This window comes from Maniola hyperantus, chromosome 8, assembly GCF_902806685.2.
Source record: "Maniola hyperantus chromosome 8, iAphHyp1.2, whole genome shotgun sequence".
NCBI lineage: Eukaryota > Metazoa > Arthropoda > Insecta > Lepidoptera > Nymphalidae > Maniola > Maniola hyperantus.
The window spans coordinates 6,826,862-6,854,625 of NC_048543.1; the positions used below are offsets into that span (position 1 = coordinate 6,826,862).

General features: G+C 37.6%; 1 protein-coding gene across 1 annotated transcript; it reads right to left on the reverse strand.

Annotated features, from left to right (window-relative positions):
* LOC117984665 (cilia- and flagella-associated protein 44) lies at positions 1-26,486 on the reverse strand. Its single transcript, XM_034971294.2, has 42 exons — positions 26,437-26,486; positions 25,317-25,470; positions 23,653-23,815; positions 23,238-23,392; positions 22,517-22,680; positions 22,294-22,424; positions 22,065-22,169; positions 20,942-21,091; positions 20,700-20,759; positions 20,054-20,296; positions 19,413-19,589; positions 18,241-18,432; positions 17,984-18,126; positions 17,670-17,800; positions 16,940-17,120; positions 16,394-16,559; positions 16,172-16,275; positions 15,977-16,082; positions 15,491-15,663; positions 14,187-14,396; positions 13,586-13,696; positions 13,159-13,327; positions 12,774-12,947; positions 12,063-12,260; positions 11,773-11,905; positions 10,963-11,062; positions 10,742-10,844; positions 10,524-10,643; positions 9,870-10,068; positions 9,572-9,728; positions 9,083-9,221; positions 8,792-8,994; positions 7,566-7,794; positions 6,594-6,698; positions 6,210-6,317; positions 5,398-5,552; positions 4,693-4,842; positions 4,267-4,408; positions 3,361-3,514; positions 2,640-2,765; positions 1,876-2,009; positions 1-777 (listed from the first exon to the last, which is right to left on the reverse strand). The coding sequence occupies exons 1-42, from the start codon at positions 26,474-26,476 to the stop codon at positions 718-720; spliced, it is 6,117 nt and encodes a 2,038-aa protein (XP_034827185.1). The 5' UTR covers positions 26,477-26,486; the 3' UTR covers positions 1-717.
* Positions 26,487-27,764: the final 1,278 nt, after the last annotated feature.

Here is a 27,764-nt window from a genome sequence, read left to right on the forward strand (position 1 = left end):
TAAGTACATTATTTTGCATAAAGTATCTAGGTATTATTAAGTATCTATGTAGGTACTTATTTGAAATTATTTACAGAACGAGAGCGAGCGTTGTACCTATTCTTTTCATGGGCGACAATATATCATCTGATGAATCATAGATGTACCTATATCATCATCATCATCATCAACCAACATAGGGTTCTTGTAGGGGCTCCCATATGCCACGGTCTGTGCGACTTGCTCAAATGTTGTCCGTCCACCTAGAGCGTAGTCAGCGTTGAAAGGCCCCCGTCTTTCAACGCTGCTCTTTTCGGTGTGAGCCACGAGGTCGCCACTCTGTAGCACTTGGGGCCCCAACGTCTATCGGTGTTTCGAACTACGTGTCCTGCCCATAGCCACTTATCAGCTTCGCAACCCGCTGAGCTATGTCAATTACTTTAGTTCTCCTACGGATCTGCTCATTTCTAATTTGATCATGTAGAGAAACTCCAAGCATCGTTATTTCCAACGCATCACCCGCTGAGTGCCTCTGAGATTTCAATATGAGGCCCATAATTAGCGACCGTCTCGGATCCATTATTACATCACACTCTTTGGTCGAATACATTGGTCTTCAAGCATTGATGACCTATAACCAGTATAAAACGATAATAATTATTTTATTAAAGTAAATTATTCTTCCGTGCTTTCTCGTAACTTAACGAGATCGGAAAGTTGAAATTATCTTTCTTGCTCCTAGCTAGTTTTGTCGCCCAAATCCGACTTAGACGAAGACTGTGTCGCAGCTAGCGATGCCTGAAAACAATAAGGATCATATTATTATGTATGTATACTAGCTGATGCCCGCGACTTCGTAGGCGTGGATGTAGGTGTTCAAAAATCCTGTGGGGACTCTTTCCCGGGATAAAAAAGTAGCCTATGTCGCTATCCAGGGTTTTAACTATACCCACGCAAAAAATCACGTAAATCCGTTGCTTCGTTGCAACGTGACTGAAGGACAAACCAACAAACAAACACACTTTCGCTATGGGTTCTGATTACTAGTCGATTATCCATGCTATATTTGCCGAAATCCATATCTTTTTCAACTGATTCTGACAAAATTTCGGAGACAATTTATATCTCGGAGCCAGACATAATACTATGCTGCCTTTTATTCCGGAAAATCAAAGTTTCCACGGGATTTTTACAAACCTTAATCCACACGGACGACGATGGGGGGCATCTTCTGGTCCTCAATAATTTATAAATCATAATCAATTTTATTTTGTAATTGTAGGTAAGTTACAGGTTTCTATATCTACTTTACATAAGTAGATCATATTGATACAAAAATAAATTATCACGCCCCCAATTCTATACCCAGATGAAAACTGATAGGTCGCTGTCGATTACATTATATTGTTCTGTAAAATTATTATTATTAAAGAAAAAAAATCGCGCTTCTTCATTATTTGCGCTTACGTTTTTATAATCATCTAAATTACTTTTTTAGGTTTCTTTTCGAAACTAGTAGATAAGTACCCGCCTTAGCTTCGCATGGGTGCAATATATTATGTACTAATGTGGATACATGTATGCTATCGCGGACTTTTTTGTAGAACTTTATAAGAGAAACAATTTCATCATACATTGATTTAGACAGCGCACGCCTCGGAAACTCTCAAATAGAGAGGATTTTTTCCGACCTAATTCACATTATTTCAATTTCCCTAGGGATCTCTAATTTTTTGAGAATTAAACGATACCTATAAACCTTCCGCTTGAATCACTCTATCTATTGGTGAAAACCGCATTAAAATCCGTTGCGCAGTTTAAAAGATCTACCCGTTCATACATACATACAGACGCGGGAAGCGACTTTATTTTATACTATGTAGAGATTACTCATACCACTTGCAGCGCTTCTTGAATGTCCTTGTCTAAGCGTTGCTTCTCTTCAGGGCTGACGAGTTGTGCACGTAGGCAGTCTATTGCCAATTTGACTACGTTCTCCAACTCTTCGGCTGGCGCATTTACACCACAATCTGTTTAAATGTTAACCTTAAAGGGAAATGCCCAGTCGACTAAGAAGTTTTGGCCATGGTACATCCAGCCATGAAAGAATTTGAAGCATTAGGATTGATAGGTATCATAGATGAAGGAACAAACACTATTGTGTACATGATAGAACTCGGACAAACTTTTATAAAGCATGTAAGTACCTGGTCCATACTATCCATACTAATATAGGTACTAATTATACTTATTTTAATATTATTATACTAATATTAATATTATAAATACAAATGTGTGTCTGTCTGTCTGCTAGCCTTTCACGGCTTATCCGTTCAACCGATTTTGACGAAATTTGGTATAGAGATAGCTTGCATCCCGGGGAAAGACACAGGCTTTTTGAAAACTTAAATCCACTCGGACAAAGCCGCGGGCATTATCTAGTATAAAATAATTCAGCTTGCGAAAACTTAACTGCACTGAATAACAAGGAACCAAAAGCTTTAATCCGCTGAAAGAAATTCAAAGCTTTTGGTTCCTATAGTACCTATACCATGGACAGAGTAACGCCTGCTTCTATAGCTACAACGTTTGAACTGAATAACTTTTGGTTCAGGTAACTTGCCCACATCTATTACTTAGGTAGATAAAAAATATCACACCTTTTAGATCCTCAACGATGTCAAAAACCTCAATTGCATCAATAGATTCTGCTGTCAGGGGATGTTCCTCGTTAATAAGGGAATTGATTAGCGAAGTCATTGTCATTGTTGTAGTTTCTACGCCCTCTGCAATGATAAAATTCAGGTTATTCCATACATAATTATATTAATAGAGAACAAGACACCCGCACGCCATCCGCGCTTTCCCGCAACAGGTTAGCGCGGGTGCTGTGCTGGTGTATGGGGCGTCCCCACCCCGATTGCCATATCCACCTGTCGCCTACTATACATCCATTGAATGAAGAGAATACTCTGTATTGTCTTATGAGGTCTGACTTTCTGATCACTGCAAATTTCGGCATTGTGAATTCTTTGTAAAGAAGAGAGCAGCCTGTATGAAATATTGCAAGGAAAACTAAAAAAATCTTTGGAACTTAGAACAAAACTGTAACTGCAAATAATATATTACTAAGTATCTGATGCCCGCGACTTCATTCGCGTGGCTTGAACTTTTTAAAAATCCCGTGGGAACTCTTTGATATTTCGGGATAAAAAGTAGCCTATGCCATTACTCTCCAGGTCTCTAACTATACCCATGTAAAAATCACGTCGATTCGTTGCTTCGTTGCGACGTGATTGAAGGACAAACCAACAAACCAATAAACCAACAAACAAACACACTTTCGCGTTTATAACATGGGCAGTGATGTAATAATTATACCTAGTTCAGCTGATTGCGTGGTATGCAACAAAGTCGCCAGCGCGGGACCAAGTCTTTCACGTAGAGGCTGTACGCCAGCAACATCTTTTAAAGCCGTTTCGAGCGACTGCATCAAGTCGTGTTCTTTGGAGTCCAGACCTTCAATTTCTTGTATCTACAAAATTATCTATTCATTTATTTATTTATTTTATTTATTAGAAACACATACAATACATTAATTTAACACAAACTACGACATTTATAAACAAACATAGGCTGAGAAATGTATCTATAAAATGTGTACACAGCATTTGCAAAATATCTTGACAAATTAAAAGAACTTAAATAACTACTTAACTAAACAAATGACATCTACATAAAAATCAAATGCTTTTTTTATCAAGTGATAGGCATAATCCACGACTGGTTGAGATGACAATCGGGGTATGAGGCGGGGGACACCCCGCACACCCCCACGTCACCCGCGCTTGCCCGCACCGGGTTAGCGCGGGGGCTGTGTTTGCGGGGCGTTTCTTCCCTGATTGTCATTTCAACCTGTCGCGTACTATAGGTGTGTACACTTTAACCGTACCTATACACCAGCCAGCAAAAATAAAGCCAAATACCTAATATTTGGTGTGTTGTGTGTTGTAAAGTAGCAGAAAGCGATCAGAGTCAATGGAGACATGCATAATAGACGCCGAGTCGGACACTCATACACGCTCGAGGCGCGGGACTATAGGTACCTAACTGATAGAGGTAATCTGTAGGCGCCCCCGCCATTTCGTAGTAAGATAGTACCTAACACACCGCAACCACAGTAGGTACATTACCATTTAAATTTTAAGTAGACCACGTCATGTTTCAAACATCGTCATTGTGTCTAAGACATAGGTACATAGTTGTAAAAGCGAAAGTCAACCTTACATGTTGTTTAATGAGCCGATCAGCCAAAGTGGCGAGGGCATCGAAAGCACGTGTTTGTTTCTTGTAAAGACTTGGATCGCCACCATATTTAAGCAGCCACTTTCGGACCAATGAGTCCACAACTTCAAAGCGAGTTTTTTCACTGAAATGAGTTAAGTGTAAAAAAGTTTTAAAGTAACTACCATATTATTTCAGAAGATGCCCAAAGTGTACCCTTGCCACTATTTTTAAATGTACAATATTATGGGCATTTGCCACGTCAGAGGTTAATTTGATATCATCATCATCATCGTCATCATCATCATCATCATCATCAACCGATAGACGTCCACTGCTGGACATAGGTCTCTTGTAGGGACCCCAACGTCTATCGGTTTTACGATGTGCTATAGAATAAAAATAAAAAAGGTGTTTGAAAATACAGACCCAGAGATAACTTTTGGTAGTTCTTTAGTAAGCTCTTGCAGTAGTACATCAGCCTCGTCTCGTGAAACCCTCATCATGTCGAGGCAATCGTAAAGTAGCTTCATCAAGTTCACTTCGTACACCAACTTCACGTGTGATCCCAAGGGCGTTCTATACAATTTTATATTTAGGTACATTTTCTGTATTAATGATCCATATCCATTCTAATATTGTAAATGCGAGGCTGTCTGTCTGCTAGCTTTTCACGGCCCACCTGTTCAACCGATTCTGATGTTTGGTACAGAGTTAGTTTACATAAATCGGGGACAGACAGGCTACTTTTTGGCCCGGAAAATCAAAGTTTCTGAAAAACATACTTAAATCCACGTGGACGAAGTCGTGGGTCAAGTATCTAATTAAATAATTTTGTTATCTGTATATAAAAATGTAGGTACCTTACCTACTTATGAAACATTTTTCCAAAATCATCATGACGAAAAATAAACGAAGAGGTAAAACAAGCCATCATCAACATGATCAACCCATCGTTCGGCTTGATACTGAGCACGGGTCTGCTCTCAGAATGAGAAGGGTTTGGCTATATTCCACTACGCTGGCCAAGTGCGGATAGGCGGAATTGTTTGCATTACATTATTCTTTATATCAGTCCTTCGGTAGATTTTTTTAAGAACAGACTATTAATATTGTGTAGATACCAGTACTTACATGGGAAAGTATTTTTGTCGAAATGGTTTTGGAGAGGGTCGCACCATGTGGAGGTAAACTTGCGAGCGATCTGATTCAGGTGGCGACCACTGGGGCGGAGACACAATGTGCGAGAGTGGTTTCAGTCGCAAGCCTTGAATTTCTTCCTCAAGTGCCTATAATTTATTAAAGGTTAGGTCTCCGTGTGTGCACGTAATGCCACCATCACAGAAGTCAGTGGAGGGAAATCGCAAGAGCAGTGGTGAGAGAGAAATGAGAATTCATAGCCACGATCACTCGGCCAAGAGTGAGCGATTGGGAAGGTCTTCTAAGATAACTGTGCCGTCACATTGTGACTGCTGTCTTACCGGCACTGCTACAAAGAGACCATCTATATACAACCCTTTCCTAGTGAGCGCTGTTTGAAATCGTAGCGGCCATGTAGCGGCACATGTTACTCTTCTCAAAAGCTTTCTTGGAAACTACTCCTCCTAGGTCATTCAACGACATCATACCAGTCGCAGTCGCCATCCTAGAAAATTACTTAGTTTCAAATGAAGAAATTACTCATCTTAAATGTAGTTAGGTCAAATGAAGAAATTACTCATCTTAAATGTACTTAGGTCAAATGAAGAAATTACTAATCTTTACATTTTTTAGGTCGTACACCTAGAAATAAAGTATAAAAATTTAAGTAAAAAGAATGACTTATCACGCGCCATTTTAACTTTATGTGTCAAATTTCATGTCAAAAGTACGATTTTCGTCTTTATTTTAAAGGAGAACCGCAGAGTTAAACTGGCGCGTGAAAAGTCATTTTGTACGGACTATACCTTAATTTGTTGTTCCTGTTGAGATCGTATGATGCGCAGACGCACCACGTCGCGTTGATATTGCTCCGGTTCATAGCCTCCTGCCATTTTCGATGCATCTTTAGTTGGCTGTCCGAGTAAATAATGATTAGGTATGATTTTTGATACGAAGTGGAAGTATACTAAAAAGTATTTTTTTTAAATCACAAATTCATGGTTTCAGATTTTTCCCCTAATTTCTGCTATAAGACCTACCTACCTGCTAAATTTTATGATTCTAGGTTAACGGGAAGTACCGTATAGGTTTCCTGACAGACAGACAGCAAAGTGATCCTATAAGGGTTCCGTTTTTCCTTTTGAGGTACGGAACCCTAAAAACCGCTGAAGTGGTTGATTGATTCATACCTTTTGTGGATAGACATCGGCTTGAAGAGCAGCCGCCAGCCGGAGACGATCGGAATAACGATTAAGAGTTGTCAGATACTTTTGTTCAAGCTGACTGTAACGTTCCTGAAAATTATAATACGAATCTTGAAGATGAGATAACACGATTGTATTAGGTAAGCCTTTACAAAATTCCACATAATCTAGACTAATCTAGATTACTAGGTAATAAATAAAATTGAAGTGCCTGTCTGTAATTTCGAAATAACTACCACAAAAGGTCATATTATAGTTATTTGAACTGTACCATAATTGAATCACACGTTTTTCAAATTTTTGTCTGTGTCTATCTGTCTGTCTGTTTGAAAGGGCTAATCTTTGGAACGGTTGAACTCATTTTGACGGGAATTTTACAGACAAGTAGAGGATTAACTAAGAAGTAACATCGGCTACTTTTTTAACCAACTTTCAAAAAAGGAGGAGTTGTGCACTGTGCTATGTGCACCGAAATCTCGGAGATTTATGAACGTATTATAATATATACGTAACTTTTTTTTTAAATCGATGGAGAAACTTTGCCACAATAATAATTGTCCCATAAAAATTGGATCTCCAACTCCTCAATCCTGATGCTACAGGGGACATGAACACCAAAACTTATGGGATTTAGAAACTGTCGGTTATAAATTGATATTGGAGGTACCTGCCAAGTAGAGACTTTATCGTTGATTTTGAAGACCCAACTCCTCAACCCTGATGATGTAAAGAATTGCATTCCTAAATCGTGGTAATCCAGAGTTTTAGATTAGTTCCAGAGACTACTTCTGCATCCAAACTTATAAACTTACAAACTTTACCTCTTTGTAGATATTGAAAAAGTAATAGGTACAGACGTGTCATCATCATCGTGTCAATCATAATAATACTTATTATCAGCACGAAAGATCTATGATTTTCGCACGATTTGTCGCTATGGCGTAATGAAGTCATTACCCTCCATGATCTAAGTTGTGACAGAAGATGCGGCACAGAAGCAAGGGTAGCGGTGAACTTGTGGCGTTTTGCAAGTTGCCTTATCAGCTCATCAAGCGTACGGTCTACTTTACGCGGCTTTCCCAGCTTACGGGTTAACACATCACGCATCTGAGCGCTCATTTCCGCAGCGCGGTTCTCCATTGCTCGAAGGTCTACGTTCATACGGAATAGATGTGTGCGGTTTACTCTGAAAAAAAAAAGTCAGGTTACTAAGAATAGAATAGAATAAAATATGTTTTTATTCATGTAAACGTTTTACAAGTGCTTATGAATAGTCAGGTAGTTTTAATTTACCACTAAGTAGGTATATCCCCAAAAAAGAATACAAAACCCTTCTTGGGTTTTTGAAATTTATTTTGTCCCTTGCTTCTTACTTCTTTTGAAAACTCCATTACGGACAGATACTTAGTTTATATTTTAAAATACAAATTATATATTTTCGGAATGTACCTATGTTTACAATGAGACCTTTCATTTGATGCCAAACTCGATCATTTACCTCATATTTTTTTCTTTCCTATTTTTGCCATTATTTCCATCCATACTAATATTATAAATGCGAAAGTGTGTCTGTCTGTCTGTCTGCTAGCTTTTCACGGCCCAACCGTTCAACTGATTTTGATGAAATTTGGTACAGAGTTAGCTTATATCCCGGGGAAGGACATAGGCTACTTTTTATCCCGGAAAAATCAAGAGTTCCTACGGGATTTCAAAAAAGCTAAATACACGCGTACGAAGTCGCGGGCATCAGCTAGTATTCTATAACATTAAGAATGCCAAAGCTAACAATACCCCCTCTTATTCGTCAAAATTGAACTAACACTACGCCACAGGTCGAGATGGCAATCGGGGAGGAAACGACCCGCAGACTCGCACAGCCCCTGCGCGAACCCGGTGCAGGCGAGTGCGGATGAAGTGCGGGTGTGCGGGGCGTCTCCCACGCCTCATACCCCGATTGCAATTTCAACCTGTCGCGTACCTACCAATTTTCAGTTGATTAATGAGTAAATAACTGTTACTATACACTTCTGGTAATCGGGTAAATATAGGAAAAGTTCCTATTCTTACCAATTAAGTGTTCAGGATACAAAGTGGGATTTTAAGATTCATATTTTGCTCTATTTCCTAAGCTTTCCTAATTTTATCGATAGTCTAAACTCTAATTATAAAGAAATATTAGCTACTTCTGCCGTTGCTTTTGCTGTTTGATTTCGTCTTCCAACTCTAGTACTCTTTTCCGCAGTCTGCTCAGCATTTTCTCGGGGAAGACAACAGTTTCAGAGAGTCCACCTGGCCCGGTACATCCTTGGAATGCTGACGCTCGTATTTGATCATAACGTAGTATCACAACCTGGTCCACCTCGTTCATACAACTTTGTTTCTCCATCTAAAGTAAATAACAATTTGTTATCATTTTAATTTATAACACTAAATAGGCTGATAGATAAGGTGTAAGTATCTTCATAACAGCGTACCATGAACTCTCTTAAATTTTGTTTTCGTTTTTCCAGCTGTACCGAAAACTTTCTTTTCACTTTATTATGTGCTTCAATATCTTTCCGTAAAAGCTCAACTAGTCGATCTTGTTCTATGATCTCTTGCTCATGTTTATGTCTAAAAGAAAACTGATACTGTCTGAACTTTGAAAATTTTAATACGAATTTTATTTGAAGTATAGAGAAGCCTGTCTCAATGTTAAATTTATTTATTCAGTTATTGTCGTACCTACTCCTAGCACAAGCTTAACACTTAGTTGGAGGGGAAAGGGGAATATTAGTCATCATCATCTGGGTGATTTGTCACAGATGAAAATGCTACATTTGTACTTTGTTTTTCTCTGTGACACCAACAACTAATAAATGCATTTTCTTTCCTTTCTTTCTTTCTTTCTTTCATTGGCTGATGTTCTTTAAAAAAAGAAGAAAAATTATCTTGTATACAGTTATTTACTTCAAAAAGCCTACCGAGTATTTCTAAGTTCGTAAGTCTTGTTGTAGACATCGACATCGCAACCTTCAGGGCAGATATTAGGGTCAAGACGTATAGGTCCAATATCGCGACTGTCCAAGCTGCCCTCATCTTCTTCACTGGATGATGAGCTTGATTCAGATTCCGAAGATTCTGTAATAAAAGCAATGCATATTTTAAGGGTTATTTTTGTGTATTTTCATGCTTCGCGTGAATTTTCTTTGAGTCGATACAAACAGGAAATTAGCGCAGCAGCAAAAAACAAACAAAAAATTTATGTATGTGTAGTAATACCATCATCGTCATGATCACGGGGAGGACGGTATTTCTTCTTGAATATTCTACGAAGGAAATCGGCAAATTTATTATCCTGCACGAGCTTCTTAAACTGTCTCTGTAACTCTTGGCATGTTAGGTCAAGTCTTTCCTTCTCCGCTTTGTGTTCTTCGATACGTTGTTTGCAGTCATTGATTTGGTCATTCACAGCACGGACCTGGAAAAGGACCCACCTTATGAGATTTTCGAAGATAAGTAGGTACCTATTTGTACAATTATAAACGAGTGCTAGCGAGTGACTGAGAGCGTGTATGTGAAAGCGAGCATGGGTCATAGTAAGATGTCGACAGATATGTAACTACTCATGATTAAATTGTGGTCAAGCAACTTAGAGCGCGCGTATCGTAAACTGAATTGGATTACCTAAGTCAAGAGTGTAATGTACCTATTTATGACGAACTTACTCCTACTTATCATGATGGAAAAAGTTGTGTGGTAACGCAAGTAGCGAGAGTGGACAGTAAACGCGAGCGCTGCCCAATTTATTGATTCACCGGAGAATTGAATAGGATTATACGAATCTGACTGCTAATCTTCCCTAACCGAAAAGTAATCCGAAGAAAAAGAACTTAGCTACTCATGTCGAAAAAACACTGATTTATTTAAATTCACCTGCATTAATTTGGCATAAACTCTTTCAGCCAGCCGATCCTCGTGTGCTTCAAAACGATTTAGCACAGTCATTTCTCGATGTAGTTGGTATAAGTGCAGCTCTAGTAATTGATTGTTCTCCTGTAACATGTTGCTTGTTAATGTGTAGTCCTTGATTGTGTCACATTTACATAATTTTATTTCTTTTTATTGCATCCAAATTAAATAAAAATACTTACTTGAACTCGAATACGTTCACGCTGAAGTTGCCGAAGTCGAGAGTCGAAATTTTGAACCAATATCTCAGCATTTACTAGCAGCATATCTTGCTCATAGAGGTGTCTGGTTAGAAAATTAATAACGAAAAATTCAAAATTACTCCGAATCATTTGTTGGTTACTGACTTCGATTGTTAAATATTGAAAAAAATTAGGTGACACTTTTTTTCCTCGGTATTTACCTTTCAATACGCCTTTCACGTATTTCTAGTTCAATAGCTGAAGATTCTTGGTCTGGCTTTGATTTCAATATATCCCAAGATGCAGTTAATGGTCGAGATTCTACACAAAATTAAAAAAAAATACCTATTAACTATTTTATTAGGTATTAATTTTTTTTTTAATCTTTATTAACAGGCTTTTACATTTATGTATGTCAGCCTATTAAGTATTATGTAACAACAGAAGTTTGGAAACCGTCTTCTGGGCAATAATGATTAGAGAGTAGGTAGAGTTAAAAATTAAGTACATCTATACCTACTAGTTAAGCTACGCTCTAGCAAAATGAATTCACATGAAGCAGCCCTTCATGTTAATTTAATTGCACCGTCATACTTTCTTCATCAATAAAGTAAATAAAAAGAGAGGGAAGGAATTTTTTACATCTACAGGTAGGTGTAGGCCTACAATATTTACCCTGACTGACTGTGATTTATAATTATAATAATAAATAAATATATTTACTCAACCAAGAAAAATGTTGCACAGTAAAAAAGCTCCTTAAATCACACAGAAAAGTTAAGACACAATAAATGTTGAAACCTGATAGAGAGCTTTGGCATCCGTATTCTATATGGAAAACATGTGTTATGGGCACCGCAGTCTTCTCTCGAATCCATCGATTACTTAAACCACAGCCTTCTTGTATTTAAAGATGGCTGCGCTTAAACCGTACAAATTTATTAATTGCTATTAGAATAAGAATATTAAGAGTAGGTGTGTAATTGTGTATGTGGATGTGTGCGTGTGTGTGTACATGTTGAACTGTTTACCTGTGATCGGAACGAACAATGGTACTCTCGGCTGCCGAGCCCGTTGTTGCGGATACAATGTGGACTTTCTGCGTTCCTCCGATTTCCTTGGCATTTGTTTTCTTTGGCCTAAGAGTACTGCTTTTGGTTTTATCTGAGAAATAGGAGATTTATAAAAATTAAAGTCCGAGCATTTAATGACCAAGACATGGAATAAATTTTCGGCACTTTGAAGTAAAGGTGGGTTTTGACTTTTGAGTTAAGTCGAGTTGTTATCTTAGCTTATTTTTTATTAAGTTTTAATTACGTACCTCTAAGTTTTTCTCTGGAAATTCTAAATCATCATCAATGTGTGGCACAACCGGCGGTGGCTTAGCGAGCGTGTGTGGAATCTCAACACGAATTTCTCCTAAGCGTCTTCCGATATCCTGCATTTTGGATACTAGGCCCACTTTCTGTTCTCGAAGTTTTAATACTTTTTCGTTAAATGCTCGCTTGTTGTCATAGATCTGAAAAAGTTCAAAAATGATCTCAATATTATTGTATCTTTTTAAGGTTCCATATTTCCAGAGAAAAAAGAACCCTTATAGGATCACTTCGTCGTCTGTCTATCTGTCTGTCTGTCAAGATTATAGTTAAGATTTACCTCGTCAAGGGAATCAAAATCTATAGGGTACTTCCTGTTGACCTAGAATCATGAAAGGCAGACGTAGCAATGCCTTACAGCACAGAAAAAATCTGAAAACCGTGAATATACCTATCACAAAAAAATTAAAAAGTTTTTCTTGTACGATGGTACAAGAGTGATCTTTTGAGTGCGGGTCCGATTTGTACTCGCCCGGGCTTTTATACAAAGTAATAGTTGTGGAAGACATAACTATTAGTACATACTATCGATTATTATAAGAATAATTTTTACCTTAGATACTACCTAGATAATACCTAAAGACAGCGTTTCAGAGTGAATTTCAGGGTGTGTGAATAGTGTGGTGTGTTTATCTAATAGGATAGGAACGAGATACCTCCTTGCGGGTTAGACAAAGTCGAAGCTGTGTATTGTGTCCATGCGGTGCAACATAATCTGGTTCTGTTTTCAGAACCCGGTTGCCAATAGTATCTTCAGCTTCCTTGAGTGCCTCTGCAGCCCCTGGCGGCATAGCATTTGGGTCTGGCTTACGGGATAAATGTTCTTGCCACTAAAACAATAAATAACTTGATAATTATTATCATGGTTTTCAAAACATCATTTTTCATACGTATTTATAGTTGTTACTTAATAAAATAGGTTAATAGATAGGTTTAATACTTAGTAAAATATGGGACCGCAATTTATGAGTCCATTTAGTATATTACGATGTATCCTACTGGCTACTGATGTAGGCTTTAATTTAGGAAGAATGATATTACCTCAATGAATTGTATATGATGCCGATTAATCCTTTGGTAGTAGTTGCGTAGAGCCTTTTTTAAAGGGTGAGGAGGATTTGGCGGTAAGCCAAGCAAGAAGGATGCAACCCGAGGGGGACCCCAGGATGTCATTTTAGCTGCTGCCTTCAAAGTCGTCGATTCAGCACGCCTGAATTAATATAATATTTAAAAAAATATACCGATATCTCATAAAATAACCTTTATTGTTCATAGGTAAGCACTTACCGAATTTCTACTTCGACTAATGCGAATAAATTTAAATTCCTGAGATTAGCGTGAAAAAATATAATCAAAATTAAGAGACACAGTAAATCGCCTTCTTATTTATATACTCCTTACTTATACTCAGAGGTTTGAATTTGGCATTACAAATAATAAGTAACTAAGGATTAATGAAGTACCCTACCTTCCTCGCAGAGATGCTTCTGCCATTTTTTGGTGGACTTCTTGCAGCTGGTCATAAAATGCCTTTGAAAGATTCTTCTGTCGTAAAGGCCTTATCATTATTTCAGGATCCCTTCATCAAATAAGGTAACATTTACTGATGTGTAATGACACCGCGTCAGAGAAATCTAAAACTGGTTCGGAAAGTCTGGTACCGGGAAGAACCAGCACTCTTTTCAAATATTCGAATACAAACATATTAGAATTTAATGTACATAGGTACTTAATTGCCATGTTGTATTAATATAATTGCTGTCCCGCGCATTGCTGAAGCGAGACAAATTATTATTGTGCATTGTAGAGTGTAGGAGTGAAACTTACGAAGTTGTTTAGAGGATTGGCGTGGTGATGTGTGGTGGCGGTGGGTTTTTTTTTTGTTTTTCCTGCATAATTATGTGTAGTAGCGAGTGGGCGGGCGATGCATAGAGCATGCTGCACGTTTCTTGTTCCTCGTGTATGTATAATGAATTTTCGCAAAGTAACATCGGTTTCGATCCCACGAGTAATATTTTTCAAGTATGGCTAAAAATTATAGTATCTGTTTTTAAAAATCGTTGTCTTACTTGATTGCTTTCAAAGTAAAAGGGAAGACATCAAGCTGCACGATATTTCTGGAGTACATTTTATGCAGAGCTAAATTTGAGGCTTCTAGCTGGTGGGCCAGCTTGCGGAGAGTGAGGGCCTTCATATCGTCCAACTCTTTTTCCTGAACGACGAGCGGCCGAGGATCGAGTGTTACATCAATTTGTTGCGAGAATGGCAACAAGCGGTTTCTAATAAAAATGTTTATCACATGACGATATTATTATAGGCAATCCCGCATCAAATCCGCAATCATATCCCGCAAATTGATAATGCGCGTGGCAGCCATTTTAGTTACGTCAGCACTAGACTGAAGTTTCGAGCTGATGGTATATTTATATTTCGGCTGACGACAAAATGACGTCATTTTGATGTTAATGAGACATGGTTCCGCGCAATAGAAATTTACGGGACTTATAATTAAAGATATTAAGTATTACCTAAGTATAATGCGTGCAAAAGATGAAGTCCAAACTGAAGTTGCAGATTGGACTTCTTGTTTTGCGCACACTATTGTGTACCTATGTAAATGGTAGGTTATTACCATCGATTTGATAAGGCATTTAAAAATGAGGTTTGTACGAGTATTCACCATCATCATCATCGATGGTGTATCATCATCAACCGATAAACGTCCACTGCTAGACATAGGTGGGGACTTCCACAAAGCACGGTCTTGCGCCGCCTGAATCCAGCGGCTCCCTGCGACTCGTTTGATGTCGTCTGTCATCCTAGTGGGTAGTCTTCCAATGCTGCGGATTCCGGTGTGAGGTCGAATTTAATCAAAACCGAAATAATTTCCAAACTATAAATGCAAAAGTAGCTCTGTCAGTTTGTTGTCTATTCACGCCTAAACGGCTGACTCGATTTTGTCAAAGGCAAAAATATTTGAATTTCGTCTCGTCATCGTCAAAATAAGTATTTCAGTCTGGGAGCGGACACTTTTTATTCCGAAAAATTAGTTTAAGATTAGAATTTTCAAAACACCTACCTACCGCACGCGAGCCGTGGCCTGGGCAATAAATAGGCATCAAGTAACTCATACTAATATTATAAATACGAAAATGTGTCTGTCTGTCTGCTAGCTTTTCAAAGCTCATTAGTTTAACTGATTTTGACATAGAGATGGCCTACATGCTGGGAAAGGACATAGGCTACTTTTTATCTCGGAGAATCGAAGAGTTCCCACGGGATTTTTAAAAACCTAAATTCACGCGGACGAATTTGCGAGCATCATCTAGTTTACTACAATTTTAACTACTTAGTCTAGTTTAAGAATACATACGCTTTGATTAACTTAGTGTATTCAATGGTCAGTTCCGCCAATTGATCACGCACACGCTTTTTATGCGCGTTCGCAATAGATATCATTTTGTCGTACTCTTCTTTCTGCTTGAGTTGCTCATGAGACATTAGTTCCCCATCAATGGTGCTAGGTTCTTTGACTCTTTCCATTTTCTGAAATTTTCAATCACGTTTTGCTTCAAAACTAACGTTAATCTATCGATTATCTGCCGCTACTAAGTAATATTAAGTATACTGTCATCATACTAAGTAATATTATAAATGCATATAAATGCGTCTGCCTGTCACGGCCTTTCCGTATAACCGATTTTCATGAAATGTGGTACGAAGATGGCTTGCATCGCGGGGAGGAACATAAGCTTTTCATGCCGAAAAATCAGTGTTCTCACGGGATTATTAAAAATCGAAATCCACGTGGATGAAGTCGTGGGCATCGCATTTAGTTACAATACCAAAAAAAACTCACTGGCAGCTCTTCAAGTCGAGGGATCTCAGGCGCTGTTATCAATGGTTCAGTAAAATTGATTACATACGAAAATATGTTACCATCAGAAGCGCACGTATAAAAATGCCTGTTAACAATAACATGATATTATAAGTATTTCTGATAGCACTTTTCTTATGATCAAAAAGATAACTATCCGTTAAAATTAATACATACGTGCCATCATAACTAAGTTCCAGACATGTTAAAGCACCTGTATAACGGTCATGCATTGGAAGGTAATAGTTGTCATCAAAATCTATACGAGGGGTTGGTTGTTTCTGTAATCAAAATAAAATATGATAGGCTGCTTTTCCATCATAGATGTGCCTGCATAGCACATCACTGGTGAAAAAGCAGTCTTAGACCCAATAAAATATATTGCTTATGATAGGTTACCTCTTCTTTCGCAAGACGTCTGCCTTTTAGTTTTTTGAGTAGTTTTTGTTGAGCCATCATCCATGTCATATAATGACGTTCGGGAAAATCTTCTTCCTCAGTCGGCATTCGGAATACGCGAATATAGCCGGTATTTGTGCCCACTACCAAATAGCGTCGTTCACATCTACAAAGGGAAATTACCTTTTTCGATATTATCTCTTAGAAAGATTTCGAAAAATAGTTTGATACTTTTAAATCGTTGTTTGATTCCTTTATAATGTTCGATTTCGTCGTTTTCGCATCGTCGTCATCAGGCGATAGATGTCCACGGCTGGACATAGGTCTCTTGTAGGGACTTCCATACGCTACGGTCTTGGGCCGCCTAAATGGAATTTAGGTCATACATTCATGACGTGGGCTATAAATAATTGAATTACTAATTAAATCGGAAGAACGAACAAAGTTGATGAATAGATACTTAGGTCTATCAAACGTCTATCATCGAACTAAACGAATTATTTTCTCGAAATTGAGTATTCATAGAATTTTGCTATTTTTACGTACAGAAATTTTAAAACTGTGATATCTTCCCTCCATGCTCCAGGAAAGGGTCCATATTTTATAATTTTAGTGTGCTTCGGTTTAACTAACAGCAACGCCCCTGTGCCCTGTTGCACCACCCAAATGCCTTCTTCACAGTATTCCGCCCATGTTATCGTAGTGCCGGGCATATTCTCCTCTTCCTCTGAAGTTAGAACAAAAATATTGTATCGTGCTATATAAATTATACTGACCTATCGCTATAGTCAATGTTGGAGGTCTACTTAGTGTCTTACTTGCTATCCTTTTAGATAAAGTAGGACTTGAATGACGTTCTCTTTACTAAATTTTAAGACAAATAATATTATTATTGTAATATAGCTACCAAATTTTTTGTCATTAGTCCATGCTGTGCATACTGTTATGAAATAGGTACACTTACAGCGATTACGCACTACACTTCCGTCATCCGAGTTCTATCCGTCATCCGTGAGAATACCAGCAATTGTCTACGACATACATCATAAGCTCCCATATACAAAACAAAAAAGAACGTATTTTCACGGACTCGGATCGGATGCAGTGCGTAACTGCTCTTAACATACTAGTTCTTAGTTATATAGATTAACTTTTTTTCTTAAATACGAGTAGTATTAGAGGCGATGGCCGTTGGAGGCGTTGGTTTCTGTGTTCGTCTGTAAGTTAAATAAGTTTTCAGTGGAGATGTTATGTACGTGTATAGCGTATTTTTTACCTAGCTGTATCTCTCCAACCCACACATCCTCCTCATCGTCTTTATCTTTCTCAGCTTCTTCTTGAGCTTTTAAAGCTTCTTCGTCTATACTGGCAAGATCTTCTTCTGTTGGGAATGGTCTATTGCGGAGACTAAAAGAAGTGACACAATATTAATTATTATAACTGCCAGATTTCTTATTTGTACCAAAAAAATGGTGCTGCAAATGTTAAACATTTAACGTTTAACGCCTGCTCGTTTGCTTGCTATTTTTATTTAAAAGAAATATCGTTTTTTATAATTGATTTTATGCATTGACTTTATTTTTAACTTACTAATATTTTTTTACGAGAATTTCTTCGTAGGAGACGAATTTTTGTTTGAAAGTGGTTATCTCAGTGTATTTTTGGACAGGAACATAAGGTAATTCTGCTTCAACAATAACGCCGAGTTGTCCACATAGAAGTAGCACACGCTCCTTAAATAAATTTATTACAATTAAAACAATTTAAAAGATCACGTTTACGTCCAGTAGGTAGATATAAAAGTACTTATATGAACTCTAAAAAATTTGAATGATGTTGGTTCTCACTTCATTTGGTTTCCAAGTCATGTAAGCGACGTTATTCGGAGTCTGTATAAATCCTAGTCTTTCTAAAGTAAACGGTGTTCCCAGTTCTAAATGATACATAAATATCGTACAGTCTTCGCCACATGTTACTAGCAGCGTACGGGGCTCATTTATTGTTATCTGAGTTATGGCTTTTGAATGAGGTTTCAGTAACTGCAAAATTAACGTGTTTATCTTATGGCTGAAATAGCTACAAGAGATACAGTACGCGGCCGAAAGTAACGTACCTACATCGACCTTTAGAAGGAGATAGCGGATTTGTAGAGCAATGTCTCTGTCGTTGAGACCGCCAAAACGTCATATTGGTGTGTGACAGAGACAACGCTCTACAAAGCTGAAATGTCATTCTAAAGGCCGATGTACATTACTTTTTGCCGCGTACTCGTATTTGAAGATTTATCACTATTAGATAACGTTATAAAGCGAAAGTGTATTTGTTTGCCGGTTTGTCATGCCAATCACGCCGTATTAACGGAGCAATGGATCGATGTGATTTTTTATGCAGGGATATACTTTTAAATACCTAGAATTTAAAAAGTGGCATAGGCTACTTTTAATCTCGGTAAATCAACGAGTTTCCACGGGATTTTTAAAAACCTAAATCCACGCGAACGAAGTTTCGGGCATCATCAAGATTTCATCCATCCATACTATAATATTATGCTGATGCTAGCTTTTCACGGCCCATCCATTTAAGCGATTTCGAAGAACGTTACAGAGATAGATTGCATTCTGGAGACGGATGATAGATATATGGATCAATGAAACAACTGCTCGGTCGGACGGTCCGTTTATTACTGAAGATCTACCTACATGAAAGGTGTAATACACATCACGGACACAGGACACCTTTATCCCGTAAAACCACAAAGTTCCCATAGGATACGTGAAGAAGTCTCGACCACATCAGGGGCGTCATCTTGTAATCTGTATTATTTAAAAATGAATCGCTAAATGTGTTGCTGATCGCAAATCTCGAGAACGGCTGAACCGATTTCGCTAATTCTTTTTTTATAATACTAACTACGAGGATGGTTCTTACGGAGAGAAAAATTTAAAAAAATTCCTGAAAAAGAATCGACTGTTAGGCGGTACGAAGTTCGCCGGGGCAGCTAGTAATAATAGAATTTTACCGATATTAAATCCAAAACATCGGCGTTTTCAGAATCGTCACTGTGAATAGTGAGTGCAGAATGGACATGGATTTCTATCAATGATGAATGAGCTTGCAGTCTTTCAGGGTGCACTAGTAGCATTCTCATGATGCCATCCGCAAAGCCCACTAGTATTATACGAGAAGTAGCATCAACCTGGCGAAACACAACAAAAAATATGGTTACTAGAAAGTAGAAAGTAACTTTTTGGTTTAATTAAAATCATGAATAGGTAGGTACTGTACGTCATTAATAAGATCAAGGATAGCTAAGCGCAGCAAATCAAAATACTATTGCTTTTATAATATACGAAAATTGGTATAATTGAGCTTTTGGACAAAAATAAAGAAGTACGTGTTTACCTATTAAGGATTTTTCCAAATTTCAGCCCCCGATTTTCAAAAATTCCACTTGAGCGAAGCCGGGGTGGATTAGCTAGTTAATTAATGCATGTGGCCGGTACGATGCCGTGTAGAAACCAAAGGGGTATGGGTTTAATAAAGACTGCCATACCCCTTCCAGGTTAGCCCGCTTCCATCTTAGATTGCATCGTCACTTACCACCAGGTGAGATTGCAGTCAAGGGCTAACTTGTTAAAAAAAGAAAAAGTGGCAACTTACATCTATTGGCGGATACAGTAAGCAAGTCACGGCAGCTTGGAATTGGTATTTCGCTAGTAGAATATGCGTTTCAGTGTTATACGCATGAAGAGCGCCGTCTTCTCCGGCCGTGATAATGATCGGATATGTGCGTAATACTGCTATTGCCACGACACCACCGGAGTGACACGTCATCACTTTACGATGATTACATTCTAATTTATCTATGTCCAGTTCAACAGTCCAAACTCCACCATTCCCATCCTAAAATAGTTATTTAAAAATCGTATTATATATTTTAAGATTGTAATTTGCAAATACCTACTAATATTAACGATTATATTGTAGCTTTTTAGGGTTCCGCAGTAAAACAAGAAACTCTTATAATTTCATCTAGTCTGTCTCTTCGTCTGTCTGTTGACATGATGATACATCATTGCCATTTTAAAAGCTGTAGCAGTCATAGAATCCTGTCAGGTACTACTACTACAAAAAAGCATACTTAGCCCGTCTTTGAATAGGAAAAATCATTATGATGTTTCTTTAAATAATGGCCGTCAAATTTTTTTGCAACAGGCATAACTACGGAACCCTATTTTATGCGTATTCTGGCTTCTGATATGCACTAGTATGCACTTGACCCATTTATTACTATAATTTAACTTACTTGAGCATACCAATACATGTCCTTTTGATGTTTCAAGCACATAATTTGACAGCCTGGTACCTAAACAAATAAACACATTTTTCTTTTTCTTGAGGTTTTCTAAAGCATAATTATTAATAATTTTATGAAATTAAATATATCACAAAATTATACAATAAATGTAGATAATATACATTACATAAGCAATGTACCTAAGCGAATATCCGATTATCTATCTAGAGCTAAAAAGTAAAAGAATGTACACAAGTTTCGGCGACTGGGTTGAGTTCCACGAAAGGATCGTCTTCGGGAGGATCTGCCTGCTCCACTGTATCCCAATACCAAGCACGTACGTAACCGTCGCAACCAATCGTGGTGACCTCATCGCCGGCTAGACTTAACATAAATTGAATCTGAAATAATAATAAAAAATACGAAAACACTTCCAATTTATTTTAACAACAGCAAACAACAAAGTTGCGTGAAAAAATGAGTAGACGCCATAATGCCATCACTTTATTAATTATTGGTTATTATTGATACACATCATTATCATCAACCTATCACCGGCTCACTACTGAGAACGGGTCTCCTCTCAGAATGAGAAGGCAATCCATCACGCTGACTTAGTCCGGATTGGCAGACTTGACACAGCTTTGAGAACATTGTGGACAACTCCCAGGCATGCAGGTTTCCTTAAGATGTTATCCTTCATCGATAAAGCAATTAGTGTTATTTAATTGCTTGGAATGCACATAGCTCCGAAAAGTTAGAGGTGCTCCAGATCGAATTCTGGACCTCCCGACCGGGAGGCCGGTGTCTTACCCACTAGGCTATCACCGCGCGCTTCTAAGGGTCCATATTCTAAAAACTTCTTATAACATTAAAGCTGAGAACATAAGAGTGAACATAGTACTTAGTTGCATGTTTCGTGAAGCCTATATTAACCTATACAACGTTAGTTTTAGTTAACGCAAAAACCGAAACACGTGTCGAATATTTTTAAAGAATATAGGTATAAGTACACAAAATTCCAAAAATATTTAATGAAAATTTACGAAGTTATAAGCTCGTTGTGTTGAGCCTATTTTTACCCGACTACGGCTAAGCCAAAAGGAAGGGGTTATTATTTTAGCAGTCTATGTGTATATTATGTATGTAGGCTTGTATTTATGTGTGTTCCACCGGAGCGCCCAAAGTACTGAGCCGATTTTGATGAATGAAGTGTCAACTGATTTGATGGTCCGGGTAACATAGGCTACATTTTATAAATACGAACAAAAACGAATGTTATATCCAAAAAACGTGGGGTTCTCTAAAAAATTTTTGCTTGCAGCTTTAAGACATTCATCTTTGTAACACGTTAGTAAGGTGATGAGTACAAACAATTGGCGCTTTATGACAAGACTTTCTTCCACGTTGGGTTACTTCTAGTTTAACTAGACCAGCTTCCCAAACTAGAACATTTCCCCATTCGCAACCGGAAAGCACCTGTAAATAACATTTCAAAAGTAAATAAACTATGTACGATAAAGGAATAAATATGTGCGATATAGAAATAAATATATTTTAATTTTTGGTGTATATTTCAATGAATATAATTTTATTTTCGTACTTTTTCATCTGGCATTGGGTATACGCCCAAAACATCGCATATCTCTGTTTTACCAAATCTCCCTAGTTCTCCTTTTAGCTTTAGGCCTGTAAAAGTATTTGACATTTTCCACATTTTTATATGAGCCGCACCTGAAAATAATTAGGTATCCACAGTTTAAAGTTGAACTGGGGTATTTAAGATTATGAATTCGGTAATACGTAAAAGAAAAGTCTATACTGACCAGCAGTAGTAAGTTGGCCAGGACAATAAGGTGAGAACATGACGGTATTAACATCAAATGTAAATGCACATGTGCGTAATAGAATTGTGTGACGTTTCCAGTTCCAGATCGTCAAATTATAATCAGGTTCCCTTCCTACAGAAGCCAAAAGCTCGCCATCTGGACTGAATAATATTTATAACAATGTTGAAAAAAAAACTTCAGGCCCGGAATGTTGAATTCCAAAAATATTGAATTCTTATAATGTTGAATTTATAAAAATATGTTGTGCGGTATAAAACATGGTCAACATTTTAGACCATGTTTTACACCGCACCATTTTTTCCTGTTATGTACGTTTAACCATAATAATAGGCTTAGTTAGCAACTCCGTATAGTTACTTAGTTTTTTTTAACACCCTGGGTTTGGTCGCCTCAAACCGATTCTTATGTTTTTGTTATTAGGATTCAATATTTTGTGAATATCATACTTTGGGATTAACATTTTGGAAATTGAAATTAAACATTTTGCATATTCCAAAATTTTAGGAATTCTAAACTCTGGGCCTGAAGGTAAAAATTCGAGTAAGGTAGGTAATTAGGTATTAGGAAGATTACCATGATGACCATGATGTACAAAGAAAGAAATAGAAATAGGTAGAAAGAATGTCATAAATCCATCTTCAAATTGCTTTTCAAAATCTTTGTTTATAAAATGAAACTGCATTAATTTAAGTTTTACCTAAAATCAAGTATGGAATAAGCGTTAGTAGTTCCGTCTCTTAGAACAGCATCTATCTCCATTTGAGGCCAAGTGTAAAGTAGTATTATAGGATCACGTTCACCTTCTCTTCCTTCAGCGATAACTATTCTATAATTTGGATCTCTTCTGTAAGACTAAATTAAAAAAAAATAAGTAATAGCAAAATATCGTAAAAACTATTTAAAATAATACTTGAACAATCTTTTCTACACACAATTTAAACAAAACTAACCACCTCTTTCTATAACAGCTATTAATTGTGTGTTATAGTTCTGGTTTGCGTAAGTAGGTATCTACCTACTACTTAGGTCTAATCATGATTGACTTATTAAGGACATGTAAAATAAGATTCGCAGTTTTACGTTAGTACTATTACATAATTCTGTGGTTTTACCGAAACAGCTCCAACAGATCCCCCTGTGGTGCTTCGTCGAAACCATAACTGTTTAGTGTTGACATCCAAGAACGTGATGATGCTTCCAGCAGCCCAGCATACAACAGCATCGTCACAAGCGCAAAGATTGAAGTATTTCTTGCAATTGTAGCCATATGAAAATCTTTTTGTGTTTATAGGACACAGTATTGATAAAATTATGGCAAAACTCATTATCTTAGCATAATATCTAGATATCTAGGATATCGATGCCCCACGGATAACCGATACATTAGACTTCCACTACGAAAGACCCCATCAATCGAGTCACAGGAAGCTGCTGGATCCAGCACAGGCCACAGCGCAAGACTGTGTCATGTGATAGTCCCTACAAGATGGCTTTGTCTAGCAGAGGACGTTTGCGGCGGTTACGCACTCATCCGATCCGAGTCCGTGAAAATACGTTCCGAAGTTGTCATAGAACTATTTGTATGGTAGCTTATGACATTTATATTCATATTTTCACGGATTCGGATCGGATGAGTGCGTGATCGCTCCGGTTGACGACGGCGATGACGACAGGGACAGCCCGGTCGTCTGAAATGCGAAACTGCGTCTGCTTGACTGCTTGCTTTTTACGGTCCATCTATTCAACTAATTCGACGAAGTTTGGTACAGATCTTCCTTGCATTCCGAGGACAATAAAGACAAAATTAAAGAGTTTCCACGAGATTTAAAAAAAAACCTAAATGTAGGTACGTGGATAAATCCTTGATGATAACTTGGGTCCTAGAGGTCCTAGATAACACGACAAAATTTTCTCGATGGCGCGCATGCTAGCACTAAGTAGGAGACAAACATTTTATCCCCGAAAATCAGAGTTCCTACAGCATTTAAAAGCCCTAAATCCACGCGGACGAAATCACTGGCTAAATTTAGTAGATTCTAGTTAGTTATAAATTAGGTATAGGTACTTAATATACCTACTTACTTGAAATTAGACTGATAGCATTTCGTGTTTTAGTGTACCTAAAACCTATCGAGTAGGTAGTGAGTAACATTTTATAAAAAAAAAATAGTCACGTCGCTCGCTCATAAAATAGATGAATACTAGCTTATGCTCGCGACTTCGTCCGCGTGGACTACACAAATTTCAAACCCCTATTTCACCCTCTTAGGGGTTGAACTTTCAATACCTAATCCTTTCTTAGCGGATGCCTACGTCATAGTAGCTATCTACGAGTACATGCCAAATTTCATCCCGATCCATTCAGTAGTTTGAGTTGTGCGTTGATAGATCAGTCAGTCAGTCAGTCAGTCACCTTTTTCTTTTATATATTTAGATTTTGTGAATCGGTGTTCCTATTCAACATAGTACTTATTTTATTCAGTCATCAAGTAGATTTTTTTTTTAAATAAGTAGTTTCCTTCTTTCGATTTATTTGTCATTCCCAAAATTATCTCCACGGGCGAGCGAATCGCAACGAGTCCGACCAACTATCGTCGGCGATAGTATCACACGAGTAGATATCTATGTGATAGTATCTATCGTTCAGGGGAGATTGGCCTATAGGTTATAAGAGTTGTATCGAATTTGGTGGCTCGGCGAGACTGTCGCCGCAATTCTCTCGTCCGTGGAGATGGCTGCCTTAGATTTGATTATACTTATAATATCGAAAGGATACTCAAACTCGAATAGGTCGAGAGGTATAGTCGAGTCCAAGCTGTTCACAGCACCAGACACAAAGTCATCCGGATCATATTCTGTGAGCTGAGACTCTTCTTCCACGGATTCCTGTTCTGCCTCCTCCTCGGCATCAGCTTCTTCGGGCACTTGTTCTGGGTTTCAGTTTAGTTAATTATAATTTTAACGTTAGTGCTCATTTAAAGCAAGTATTTTTTGTTCATATTACTTACCTACCTACACTAGTGTCTGGCTAACGAAAGAAGAGACTGGAAAAGCGCCGCAAATTATAAAAAATATCAGTAGGGCCAGCTCTGAAATTAGTACGACATACCTGAAATAACTTAATTTGATAAAGCAGAAATAAAAATAAGTAATTCTAAAGTATCAAATTAGGTTCCTACTAATACTGATTTCAGAGTTGCCTTACTGATATTTTTTTAATTTGGCCCGCGTTTCCAGTCTCTTATTTCGTTAGCCAGACTCTATATAGCTATCTACTTTAAAAAATATAATCATTGCCCTGATAGACTTTCAACTAGGAACTTACGGTCTATAGTTCGCGACAGGGGTTGACAAGGCAATCGAGGTGGGGACGCCCTGGACACCCGCACGGCGCACAGCCCCCGCGCTAACCCGGTGCGGGATAGCGCGGGTGTGCGGGGCAGCCCCTCGCCTCATACCCCAATAGCTATATCGACCTGTCGCGAACTACGCGATAGCGACGCGTGACGGTGACACGCAACACGTGGGAGGTTACGCTTGCACACCGCTTTACGTAGAAACGTATGGAGAGAATTTGAGCTCAAAATCTACCTTTCGGATACTATCTCGTACACCTTTTTCCTACTTAATTACTTATTTCTAAATAATTTTAAATACATTTTATCAAAAAAGCCAGCCAAGTGTGAGTAGACTCGCACACCGAGGGTTCCGTACTACAGTTGTATTTTTTCGACATTTTGCACGATAAATCAAAACTATTAAGTATGAGTATTTTTGATATTAGGTAGGTATGTATGCCTTTAAAATTATTAAGAAATTGCCATGAAATTGCCTTCAAGTGTAGGTAAAAACCACAAAACTATCATTATAAAGAAATATAATTATTGACTACTTACCCTCTTCTCCACCTTCATCTGGTACTTCTTCGTCCGCCATTTATTATTTGAGTTTATCTATTTAATTAAAGCATATTACAAAAAGCAATTGTGACTAACATTAAACCTGAAATTGGCTGAAATGATCAATAGGTATTATCAAATAATCAAACAATGGTAAATGATAACATACGTTGCTTAGCTACATTCGTACATTATGGTTCACTGTCACTGGGTTCACTGGGGTACACTGTAATGACCTAAGGTAATGACACTGTACGATTCATAGGTACGATTACCTAAGGTATGCCATACATAAATTTTTTTTACAAAAAAAATAAAAACCGACTTCGATACACAAACACTAAAAATTGAAAAATAATTTAATTTATTACCGAATATATTATGTATACAAGAGTTAATATAGTTCCATAATAATACTTTTTGGTGCCGTTGCCAATTAGCTTTAGCTGCGCGAGTCGTCTAGACTTCATATTTTTATGAGACTCCACAATGGCACCTTATTGGCACCGACCCCAAAAAATATTATTATGGAACTATATTAACTCTTGTATACATAATATATTCGGTAATAAATTAAATTATTTTTCAATTTTTAGTGTTTGTGTATCGAAGTCGGTTTTTATTTTTTTTGTAAAAAATTTTTATTTCACAATTTTTAGTGGCCCCATGGAATTATGCTATGACTGGTTAAAAATCTACTGTTTACTAAGCTATTACACTGATCGCGAGCAATTTACTCTTATCCGTTGAAGAGTTCCAGTATCTATCTTCGAAGATGTTCATCAGATCTTCACCAAATTTAAATGGGACCAACTTTGAAGTATACCCTTTCATACAAAAAAAGAATTTTCAAAATCGGTCCAGGCGTCTTCGAGTAATCGGGGAACATACATAAAAAATAAAAAAAAATAAAAAAGATTCCGACGAATTGAGAACCTCCTCCTTTTTTTGAAGTCGGTTAAAATGAAAGGTTTTTTTTGTGTCGATTCAAAGCGCCCCACCGAGCGTGCCGGGAATTAAAAATTGACACCTTTGTCAAATGTTTTTCATGTTGACAGATGTTTCATGAATTAGATTAAGAATTAGATATTTAGCCACAGAACACTATTGAATGATTACCCCATATTACCCATTTAGCTCTAAGTACGCTCACATGACGCATTGTTGCTATCAGCACCAAAATGGCGAAAATTTATTGTTTTAAAAACAGATCGGCAATCGCATGTCCCGCGTTCTAGTATTAGTACAGGTTAGTGGTTGCTATGGTTATTGGTTATAAAACGTAAAAAAAACCGGCCAAGTGCGAGTCAGGCTCGCGCAATGAG